Source organism: Pteropus vampyrus, unplaced genomic scaffold (assembly GCF_000151845.1).
Source record: "Pteropus vampyrus isolate Shadow unplaced genomic scaffold, Pvam_2.0 Scaffold510, whole genome shotgun sequence".
Taxonomy (NCBI): Eukaryota; Metazoa; Chordata; class Mammalia; order Chiroptera; family Pteropodidae; genus Pteropus; species Pteropus vampyrus.
Genome location: NW_011889291.1, coordinates 128,937 through 140,589, shown reverse-complemented (window position 1 = coordinate 140,589; position 11,653 = coordinate 128,937). Strand labels below are relative to the sequence as shown.

General features: G+C 52.3%; 1 protein-coding gene and 1 pseudogene across 1 annotated transcript; both read left to right on the top strand.

The window, feature by feature from the left end:
• The first annotated feature begins 408 nt into the window (after window positions 1-408).
• Window positions 409-3,505, top strand: LOC105307697 (C-type lectin domain family 4 member G). The gene is made up of 9 exons (XM_011383266.2): window positions 409-463; window positions 791-892; window positions 1,233-1,286; window positions 1,430-1,492; window positions 1,621-1,725; window positions 2,020-2,109; window positions 2,314-2,462; window positions 2,579-2,694; window positions 2,973-3,505. Exons 1-9 carry the CDS (start codon window positions 409-411, stop codon window positions 3,109-3,111), a joined length of 873 nt encoding a protein of 290 aa, XP_011381568.1. The 3' UTR covers window positions 3,112-3,505.
• Window positions 3,506-8,399: 4,894 nt separating this feature from the next.
• On the top strand, window positions 8,400-8,518 carry LOC111732997 (annotated as a pseudogene).
• Window positions 8,519-11,653: the final 3,135 nt, after the last annotated feature.

Sequence of the window (11,653 nt, the reverse complement as noted above, 5' to 3'; positions counted from 1 at the left end):
ACTCAGTTGGGTTCAGCCTGTCCCTCTTGGGAGGAAGCCCAGCCCCTGACCTATGAGATGGGGATTGAGCCCCAAAGTGAAGCCTCCAGCAGTAGTCTGGAGATGTTGCTACAGCCACCAGCCCAGGATGGCTGGAACTGCGTGTGTGAGTATATATGCAGATATGCTCACTCCCCTCCACTCTCTCTACCCTCTCTTTAGCCCCAACTCTTCCCACTTCCCCTATCCCACCTCACCCTTTCCCCCAGCCCAATCCAAGAAGGGCCCAGTCCTGTGATTGGTCAATGGGTCCTTGGTACCAGGAATTGGGACGCAGAAGATCAAAAGGAAGGAAGAGACAGAGGGTGGGGCAGGGTGAGGGAAGAGGCTGTATTTATATCTATGCCCAGGGCTGGGAGCCTGCACACCATGGACACTGCCCGGTACAGCAAGTGGAGTGGCGGGCTCGAGGAGGTCTCTGGAGGTATGAGCAATGGGACTGCCTCATTGGCCCCCTTGGGTCCCTGTCCAGCCAGTGGTTTGGGGTTTGATGGTGGAAAGGAGGGTAACAGCCAAGAGAGGGGGCAAATAATGGGTGCAGGAGAGACATTACAATCTCTAGAGCCAACTGTACAGTAGATTCAAATTTCAACTCTGCCACTTAAGGGCTGTGTGACCATAGGGGTTACTTAATCTCTCTGAATCCCAGTTTCCTGGGAGGAATTTAAGTGTCCAGGGTTCGGCCCTCCGGGCCCAGGGATCCAGAATGGTCCTGGTACAGGAGGGACCCAGGAGTCCATTGTTATTCAAGGGTACTGCGGACGCTGGGGATGGCGATTTCTCTTCTTGGCCCTGGCTCTCGTGATCACCACAATTCTGTGGGCCCTCATTCTGAGCATCCTCCATTCCAAGGGTAGGTGACCGTGTATGATGGGGAGATCGCGTCCCAGACCTCCATACCTTAACCCCCAGCTTAGTTCTTCCTTCCGCCCCAGGGCACACCAGCGGGGTCCCTGCCTGGGGCTGAGTGTGAACAGAGTTTGTGTGCATCTTCGGGCTGTGTGCACCCACATGTGTGTGCATGAATGTGTGCAGTCCCTGTGTGTGCTTGTTTCCTCTTGGCGCATAGGCACATCATGTGCGCTGTACCCCTGCCCTCCTCCTCTGTGCGTCCCAAGACGGGGCTTCCCACACTACCCCTGCGAGGGGAGGTGAGTCCCCGGGGCCACGCCTACAGGAGTCTCTCTCCGCAGCCTCTACGCAGCGCGGGGCTCTACTCCACCGCCAGGATCTGCTGAGAACAAACGGTGCGTGCAGTCCCCGGACTTCTGCGTTCGTGGGTGGCTGGATATCTCAGGGTCCCCGGCGCTGGCCTCGGAGTGGGGAAGGGTTTCCCATGAGTTCCCGCGGATGACCTGGCGTGTGCGGGGCGGGCGGGGTGTCGTTCCAGCCTCGAAGCAGACGGCGGAGCTGGGCACCTTGAAGGAGGAGGTCCGAGCCTGCAATAGCTGCTGTGAGACACGTGGGCTGAGGCGGTGGAGCCTGTGGGCTGTGGGCGGCTCTCGTGGTGTGGGGCGGGGATTAAGACCAGGATTGGAGGAGGTCTCCGTTGTCTGGTCCCGATGCCCGCCCTTTTCCCAGGCCTTAGGACACAGGAGGAGTTGCAGACCGCGCGCACAGAGCTTAAGGAGGCGCAGGTGAAGCTGATCCAGCAAGAGAGCGCCCTGAATGAACTGAGCAACCGCGGTGAGGGTGGGACAGGGCGACAACCCCTGATCTCTCACCACGCGGGTCACCCGACCTGATTCACGTCCTGATCCCTCTGTCCTGACCTCTTGCCCCAGTCGAGGCCCCTCCTGACCCTGACCCCTGGGCTCTGCCGTTGACTACTTTTAACCCCAATCACTCCTGGATCGTACCCCTCTGTAACAGTCTTTGACCTTGCTGTCATTCTTGAACATTACACTGACCACGGACATGGATGTAACCCTACTCCTGACCCTGACCCCTGCTAAAATCTGGACTCCTTTGACCTTGCAGTGACCCAGAGTTTGGCTGAAGCAGGTAGGGACCGTGAGAACATCCGCAGTGAGCTGTTCCAGGCGCTGGAGACTGTCCAACTAGGGAACAGTGAGCAGGACAGGGTGGGGGGGAAAGGAGAGGTGGTGGCGGGGGGGACAAGTGGACCCTGCCCCTGGGCCTCGGCGTTACCCGATCCTCCAAGTTCGCCGTTTGACCTTGGCCTCTTCTCCATGTCTCTGCCTTTGTCCCCGGGGTCCACCCCCCCCCTCCACCTGGGAGCAGTCTACGTTTTTGACACTCGCCACCCCGCAGGTTCTTGCAAGCAGTGCCCCACGTCGTGGCTGCCCTTCCAGGGCTCCTGCTACTTTTTCTCCGAGCTGCAGGCCACGTGGGAAGTGGCACAGCGCAACTGCGCAGACTTGGGTGCGCACCTGGTGATTGTCCAGGGCCTGGATGAGCAGGTGCGCAGCCTGGTTGGTCCCAGGTGGGAGGTGGAATTTTTGCCTGAGGGGGCAGGGCCCAGGAGATGAATACCGGTGGGGTGGACCCCGCTGATTCAGTCTCTCCTTCCATCCAGAGCTTCCTGACTCGGAATACGAGAGGACGCGGTTACTGGCTGGGGCTGAGGGCTGTGCGCCGCGGGAACAAGATCCAGGGCTACCAGTGGGTGGACGGAGTCTCGCTCAGCTTCAGGTGAGGGAAGAAACTTGGGGAGTGGGAAAGGTCAGATCCTAGGGTCAGTACTTTGGACAGATCTCAGGAACTCTTCCGGGATGGGCAGGCTAGCCCACAGGAACTGGCTGAAAGATAAACTCTGGGGGGTAAAAAGTTATATCCCAGGGGCATGCTCAAGGTAGATCCTCAGGCTGTCTAGTTAGACTCAAGCAATAAAGAGGCTAAACCCTGAAGGCTAGATGCCAGGGCCATCCTCAGCCTAGACCCCAGGCAACACCACTGCCAAACCACTGCAGCCACTGGAACGTGGGAGAGCCCAATGACTCTTGGGGGCTCGAGGACTGCGGCATGATTCTACACACGGGGTTATGGAACGATGCCCCGTGCAACAATGAGAGGGACAACTGGATCTGCGAGAAAAGGTCCAGCTGCTGAGTCCGCCCAGTGCTCGCGAGCCACGCCCACGGCCACTTGTGAGATTGCCTGAGCGGCTCACTCTTCTGGCTCCGCCCACCGCTATTGATTTTTTTTTCCCCCTTCCCACCCACCACCACTGAGAACCACCCCCCTAACTCAACCCAATCCAGTGCCTGCGCTCTGGGACCTCTGCTCCAACCTCACCACAACCCCTCCCACGCTGGCCGAACTTAGCCTCCATCCCTTCCAAAATATTGCCTCCTGGGCCCTGTGATCTGACCCCACCTCCCTCCCTGGCCAAGGTAGGTGACCCTGAGATGGAGCTGTTTGGTTTCCTTGCATTTCCCCCCAAACTGGGAGGCCTCGAAGACAGGGGTTTTATGAACTGCCTCGAAAGCCCTAGGGAGCATCAATAAAAGTTTAAGAAGTGAATCTTGGCTCCTGGCTCTTGCAAGATCTTCTAAGCTTTATCCCAGAGTCCCTGACATGTTCCCTTTGAGTGGCCCCAACCCCTCTAAGTGACCTCATGGTCCTACGACGCCCCCAAACCCAGTGAGTAGCCTGCACAGGGCTAGGAGGGCTATGGGGTACTGGGGACACAAGGGTGAGTCGGACTCAGTTCTTACCATGCTCTGTCCCAACCCCAGACCTCCCCGTTCTAGTCTAGCTAGGTACAGAAACAATGTGACCAGTGATCAGGGAAGGAATGCATGAATGAGTGACACATGATGCATTCAGGGGAGCCACCTGTGTTCTCAGGGAAAGGCACTGTGTGGAGACACCAAAGTGGTGGCCCCTTTCCTTGAGACTGTCATTGTGTTGTGCAGATTACAGGCTGCCTGAGACAAGGCCCTGAGGCTGGTGTGAGGGGTTCGCCCAGATCTGATGAGCAAGTCCTTTCTGTCTCTGGCACTTAAATTCTGTGATCACAGGCAGGGAGATCAGGAAATACATTCCAGAGAAGATGGACTTTCGGGACACAGTGAGATTTCAGCATGTGGAGCTGGGAAGGGAGGGTTTTGCGGGTGGAGGATGTTGGAAGGTATTAAGTATGAGTGAACCTATTTAGGAGATGCAGGGTACACAGGGCCTGGCTTTATCAACAGGGGACTTTTGATCTGAATTCACCCTGTACTCCCAAAGTTTTCTGTTCCCATCTCAGAGACCTGGGGGCTCTCCCAGAATTTCCAGTGGAGATGGGTCTAACTAAGAGGTGTGGCAGCCTAGCAGCTTTTAGTTCTGTGTAGAACTGAGTCCAGAACCAAAGCTGCTAGGAGCCCCCAGCTGCCTGGCCCTGAGAGCATCGGCTGAGCAGGAAGACGAGAGAGTAACCCCCAAACACCCTGGCCAGGTGAAGCCTTTCAGTGCTGTAACCAGCCAATCCCCCAGCCCTTCTCTGGACCCTCTACAATTGCAGCCCAGAGCGAGCCACCTGACTCCTGGACAGATAACATACCTAGTGGACTGTCTGCCAGACTGATGGATTTCAGACAGTTGGCTTGGAGGAATATCTGAGTCCCCTAGGGTTTCTGTAACAAATGACCACCAACTTGGTGGCTTATGACAACACACATTCTCTACAGTTCTTGAGTTCAGAATTCCAAAATTAGTTTCATTGGGACAAAAATCAAGCTGTCACCAGGGCCAGGCTCCATCTGTGAGCTCCAGGGGAGAATCTGCTTCTTTCTTTTTCAGCTTCTAGAGCTGCATCCCTCACATTCTCTGGCTCATGGCCCCTTCTTCCATCTCGAAGCCAGCAGGATAGCATCTTACTTCAGTGGTCACATTGCCTTCTCATTCTGGGTCAAATCTCCTTGTTTCCCTCTTACATAGAATTCTTATATAGAAATGCTTGTGATTGCATTTAAGGCCCACAGGGATGATCCAGGATGATCTCCTGTAATACTGCAATGCAATTGTGGAACTAACCACACCAAGTTAGTTCAGATCCCACCCACAGATTAAGGGCATAGTTCCTAACAAGACTACTCTCATTGCAAGTTTGAGGGGTCCCAGGCTACCTACACTTCTGACCAACTGATTTGACCAACCCATTTCACAACCCCCTCTGGTTCCATAATTTGCTAGAATGACTCAGAACTCAGGAAAGAGCTATACTCACAGTCACAGTTTTGTTATAAAGGACACAAATCCAGACTAGCTAAATGAAGAGACCCAAAGGATGAGGGCTGGAAGTATCTCAAACGCAGAGGTCCCGTGTCTCTTCCCATGGACTCAGGACATGTCACCCTCCCGGCACTTTGATGTGCTCACCAGCTAGGAAGCTCCTCTGAACATTGGTGTCCAGAGTTTTTATTGGGGTTTCATTGTAAAGTTGTGATTGATTGAATCATTAATCACGTGATTGCACTCATTCTTCAGCCCACGTCCCCTCCCTGGAGGTCAGGTGGCTGAAAGTTTCACTCCCCATGGTTAATCTTTCTGGCACGACAAGCCCCCACCCTGAGCCATATTCTTGGTATGAATTCAGGTGTAAGCCAAGGGGCCTCCACGAAGATCAAAGACACTGCTATTATTTAGGAAATCTCAAGGGTTTAGATGCTTCTTGCCAAGAACCAGGAACAAAGACCAATCAAATTCTTTAGTACATAACATCTCTCCATCTCTAAACCTTTAATCACATCTACAAAGTCTCTGTTACTGTGAAATAAACCAGTCACAAAAGGACAAGTACTGCATTAATTCATTTGCTTAAAGTACCTAGAGTAATCAAATTCGTAGAAGCATTAAGTGGAGTGGTGATTGCCAGAACCTGGGAGGAGAAAGACACGGGGAGTTGTTGTTTAATGTGTGCAGAGTTTCAGTTTTGCAAGATGAAAAACTTTTGGAGATTGGTTGCTCAACAGTGAATGCACCGAACTATCCACTTAAAAATGGTTAAGATGTAAACTTTATGTTATATCTATTTTATACCACAATTAAAATTTTCAAAAATTTTAACTCACCATTTCAAGCTCCAAGTCAGAGTTTTGAGAAATTTAAACAGCTGTGTAGCCACCACTACGTTCCAGATATAAAACATTTCCATCAAATTCCTTCCCCAGCCCTGCCCCAGGCTGCAACGATCTGCTTTCTTCACCATTGATGAGACTTGTCTTTTCTCGAATGTCATAAATTGAATCACATCATATGTTGTCTTTGGTGCCTAGATCCTTTCTCTAGGCATATCTCTGAGATTCATCCACACCGTCATGTATATCCATCATTTGTTCCTCCTCATTGTTGACTCTTTCCATTGTGTGGCCGGCCCACGATCTGCACATCCATTCATCATTGACTTATGTTAGCATTGTCTCCAGTGTGAGTTACTACGAATTAAGTTGCTATGAACACTCTTGTACGATTTTTTATGGCTTTAAGTTTTCACTTCTCTCGAGTAAATACCTGGCAGCGGGTTAGATAGTAGGTGAATGTTTAGCTTTTATAAGAAACTGCCAAACCGTTTTCCAAGGTGGTTGTACCATTTTGCACCCCCATCAGCAATGTCTCAGGGCTCTGGTTGATCAGAGAGGACATTTTTGACCCAGGAGAGGCTTGCAGTTCTAGAGTCAGGTGGAGGCGTTTATCTAGAGAAGAGCAGGAGGAAAGGAAATGAAGCTGGAAGTTGAAGCAGATAATGGGGGAAGACAGGAAGTCGGCAGTAACATGTGCCTGATAACACATGTTTTTATGGGACGACCGGGGGACTGGGAAGCAGGAGTTGGAGAGGAATTACAGCCCCTGAACCAAGACCAAGGAGGAGGTTGGCAAGAGAAGCTGGAGGGGAGTGGGATCAAGTCTCCTGGAAACGAGCAGCAATTTCACTCATTCGTTCATTCATGCATGCAAAGCAATCATTTTCTCATCCACAAACATTTCTCCAGTGCTAATTAGTTTCTACATCAGGCACTGGCATTCGATGGAGAAAAAGAGACCAAGGTCTCTGGACATGGAGGTTTCTGAAAATCCATAAGCTGAGTGGAAGCGGCCATTCACAAAATAATATAGACTCTAGGAGCCTATTTATATGAAGTTCTAGAACAGGCAAAACTACTCCAGGTAGGAAAAAAACATGGGCACAATGGTCACCTGCGAGTAGAGGCAGAGATTTCCCGAGAAGGACCATGAAGAAACTTTCTAGAGTGATGAAAATGTTCTGTGATCTTGACAAGCATTTGGATTACAAGGGGAATGCATTTGTCAAAACTCAAAGAAAATGCTCTTAGAATGTGTGCATTTCATCCTATGTCATTTTACTCAAAAAGAAAAAAAAGTAAGGAGAGTGGCAAACAAATATTGCACTTCAGTTCATGTTCTACAACCTGGAGTATTTGGGGAGAAGTGAGCTGATGTATGCAACTAAGTGAAATGCATAAAAAATAAGATGGATTGAGGGGTGGAAAGAGGGGTAAATGGATGAGTGGATGTTATAAAGCACGTATAGAAAATATTGATTGTAGAATCTAAGGATGGGTCTTTCATTCTAAAACTCAACTTTTCTGTATGGTTAAAGATTGTTATAATGAAATGTTGGGGTTCAAGTCATGGTTGCTGCCCCCCTGGGGTGCACAGTCTGACAGTGAGAGGAGAGGATGAGGAAGGATAGAAGGTGATATGCCCACGTAGTGAGGTTGGACGTGGAACTTTCTAAAGAAGCAATCCCCTGGCCTTCTCTGCCCCTCACCACTTCTGGCTTGAGGGGCGAGATGTGGAGGGAAGGAGAGTCTGCTTTTTAGAGGCTGAGGGGGCTTATTCAGAGAAAATGAGGGTAGGAGAAGTCCCTTTTAGCTGCCCTCTGCTTCTTTCTCAGGCGGTGTCCCCACCAACAGTTCCCTGAGTGACCACAGGACCACACTTTCTGGGCTGAATCAGCAGGTCAGTGGTGACCTTGGAGGCCAGCCAGAGTTTCCTGGACAAACTGGCTCCACTCGTCAACCCACTTTCCAAGGAAATAGCCTTGAGACAGAGTAGCTTGTTCTTTCCAATCTCCCATCTCCCTCCTTCCAATTCCAGGAAAACCCCTAGGATCCCAAAGCTCCCTACCAGGTTGGCTGAGGTGTCTGGGGAAGCCCCCAGGGTGAGACAAGACGAGTTCTTCTCCAGCCCTGGGCAGCCCCATTCCTGTCTTGTTTGGCACCCCCTGGACTCTCACCTCTCCTGTGTCCCCGGATTCACTCACAGATGGCTCAAATGAATGAATTTGGCAGACGCTGACAGAAAGTCCAGAGTCCAAAACCCATGCTTGCCACTTATTTTGCCTCTCTGAGCATCGGTTTTTGCATCTCTAAGTGGGAATAATAATAATAACCTACGGCCATGCCACCCTGAACACGCCTGATGCTGTCTGATCTTGGAAGCTAAGCAGGGTCGGGCCCAGTTAGTACTTGGATGGGAGACCACCTAGGGAGACTGGGTGCTGTAGGTGTAAAAAAAAAAAAGTCTAAAAAAATAATGACAACAGCATCTATCTCCTAGGGTACTGTGATTGGCTAAGTAATGCCACCCCCCCAAATGTCCCCATCCTAACCCCTGTAACTATGAATGTGTGACTTTACATGGTTAAAGGGACTTTACGGATGGATTAAGGTAAGGATCAGGATATGGGAGATGATCCTGGATTATGGAGGGCAGGGGTGGGGGGGAATGTCATCGCAAGGGTCCTTGTAAGAGGGAGGCAGGAGGGTCAGAGACAGAGAAGGGGACGTGACAACAGAAGCAGAATCAGGGAGAAATGGGAAGACGTTACACTGCTAATTTTGAAGATGGAGGGAGGGGCAACCAGCTAAGAAATAGGGGTGCTTCTAGAAACAGCAAGGAAACAGAATCTCCCCAGAGCCTCTAGAAGATGCCAGCCTTGTCCATGCCCTAATTTAGCCCAGTGAGTTTATGTTGGACTTCTGACCTCCAGATCGGCAAGATAATGATTTTGTGTTGTTTAAAGCCTTCAAGTCTCTGGCAATTTCTTACAGCAGTCATTGGACACAAATTCACATAAGATGCCTGTAAAGCACCTACTGTGTGCCAGGCCCTAAGCCATGGGCTAACAACTCTGTCATGACTAAACGCAAACCAGACACGTTCACACTTGGGACAGGGGCCGTAGAGACCATTAAAGGGATGACTGAGGGGTTAGGGGCCGCTTTAGCCGAGGTCACTTCCCTCAGAGAACAGAGACCTGGAGAATGAGGAAGGACCAGCGAGAGGGCTCGAAAGTTGAGAAGCCTGTGGGCATGGCTGAGGTGTAGGGAGAACCATGCAGGCCGCACCTGCCTGGCTGCGGGGAGTCTGGGATTTCTTCTAAGGGCCTTTGCAGGCGTTGAGGGTTAATGATGGGCGGGACAGGACAGCCACGTGTTTCGGGAAGTACTGAACGGTTCTCTCCATCTGGCACAGCATGGAAGGCTTTGTGCACATGGAAAACTCTGTGGGAGAATTCTGCTTATCCCCACTTTACAGATAAAGAAACTAAGTCCTGGACAGGATAAAGTCACCCACAGAGAAAGGGAATGAGTGGAGCTGGGACTCTGCAGCCTTCCCTTACCCACTAAGTTGGGGGGGGGGCGTGATCAGGTGTGTCCAGCAGGGGGCAGTACCCATATTATCCTGGCCCACCTAAGACACCCGCACACAGAGCGGCCAGACTGGATGGTGTAGGAAAAACATGCAGTCCTAGATCTAAGTCCCTAAGGGGCTGGGGTTCTGGGTTCCTGAGGGCAGGACGGGGGGCCTGGAATCCTGAATCTCCAAAGTGCTTGAGGCCTGGGGACCTAAGGGTGGGGCCTGGGGTCCTGGCTTCCTGGGTCCCTAAGGGATTGGAAGCCAACTTCCCCCCACCCTCCTTGGTCCTTACATGATATCCAGTCCTTTCACTGAACTGCGGACTTTGTCAGAGAGAAATCTCCAAAACTCCCAGTGCAGGCCTGGGATGCTCTCAGGCTTCCGGCATGGGCCAGCACAGCCTGGGGGCTTGAGGGATTAGGTGGTGAGCCTGGGCGGCCCTTCAGGAAGAAAGTTGTGGATAAGTCGACCTCTGTCTCCTCCTCCTGAGCACCCCCCAACCTCTCTCCACCTTCCAATGACACACAGAAACAAAACCAGCCTGGCGCCAGACCCCAATGCTCCAGGAAGGTGAAAATGCAGAGCCAGCCTCTTCCAGATTCTTCCCTCTTCCTGCTCTCTGCATGAGTGAGTGAAGAGGGATGCATGTGACTGGGGATGTTCGTGGCTGTGAGCTTAGGGCCCTTCCAGGAAAGGGACCCAGGTTCCACCCTCGGGGACCTCCCAGGAGAGGCCCATCCAGTGCAGGAGCTCAGCGCTGGGGAAAGGCCAAAACAGAGGGCAGCGGGTGCTCAGAGGAGACCCCTGGCCTGGACTCCGCAGTCAGGAAGGCCCCCATGCGAACTGGTGCTGCAGGCCAGCTCAGCACTCCAAGCACTGGGGTACCTCCAGTGCAAAGGCCCGGGGGTGCGAGAGAGCACGGTGTGGCAGAGTTCTGTGACATTCAGGCACTTGGAGAGTCTTGTAGGAAGTGGGAGAGATGTGGCTAGAGAGGCTGCACCAGGGCCTGGGCAGTAAGGCCCTTGAACTCCAGGAGGGGGAGCTGGAACTTTGCATATGCGGCAGAGGGGAGCCATGGAAGGCTGTAGGCATTGAGAAGAGGGGGTCACGTAGTTGCTATGAAGAGAGGGGCCTGAGAAGGGGTGGCAGGGAGATAAGACAGGGGGTTACCGCTATCGTCCAGGAGAAAAGACAGTGGCTGGGGTGGGGTCATGAAAGAAGACAGGACCAATCGACAGAGGAAGAATGTGAAAGGTGGGGGCACACGGTGGATGGTGGTGGTAGGCAATACTGTGCCCAGCTTGGGGCAGTGGCCACATCTGGGCTCACTCCATCCCGGTCACACTGGCCTTGGTATCCTCTGACACACCATGAATGGTCCAGCCTCCAAGATCCCCAGTCGAACCAAGGCGGGGAACACAGAGGAAAGAAGCGACAGTCACGCTGGGCCTATGGGCTGTCGCCCTTTGCGCTTGCTCCCTCTGCCACGTGATCCTCGAAGGCTGCTTCTTCCATTCCCTACAGGGGCACCAGCTCAAACATCATCCACTCAGAGAGCCATCCCCGATCACTCCCGTTAAACAGCAGCTCTGCCTGTCTCCCTCGCCCTCACGTGCTTTCTGTCTCTTCACGGGCACTTGGCACCATCCGATATTGGTCTGTCTCTCCGGATGGAATTGCGGATCCAAGGGCAAAGATTTCTGTCCGGCTCATTCACTACTGCAGCCCAAGTGCCCAGTACCATATTTGAGGTGGGGAAGAGACAAAGAGGGGTGAACCTGGCAGGCGGGCAGGGGGCTGTCAGGATCCATGTTTTGGACCGAGGCGGCAGGTGGGCACTCAGCATGTGATTGTGTTGTGTATCTGTGTGCACACTGGGTGTGTCTATCTTGTATCCGTACTTGGATTGTATGGTGTCTATATCTGTGTGTTTACGATGTGCGTGTGTGCTTTGTGTGTTCCTGTGTGGGTTTCTGTGTTTTTGTCTGTATTTGTGTTCCTA

Bases quoted from the DNA above. Each gene is read 5' to 3' on its own strand.
- LOC105307697 (XM_011383266.2), top strand. From the start codon at position 409: ATGGACACTGCCCGGTACAGCAAGTGGAGTGGCGGGCTCGAGGAGGTC. The intron at 893-1,232 runs GTAGGTGACCGT...CTCTCTCCGCAG, and splicing joins GAGCATCCTCCATTCCAAGG to CCTCTACGCAGCGCGGGGCT. The intron at 2,463-2,578 runs GTGCGCAGCCTG...CCTTCCATCCAG, and splicing joins TCCAGGGCCTGGATGAGCAG to AGCTTCCTGACTCGGAATAC.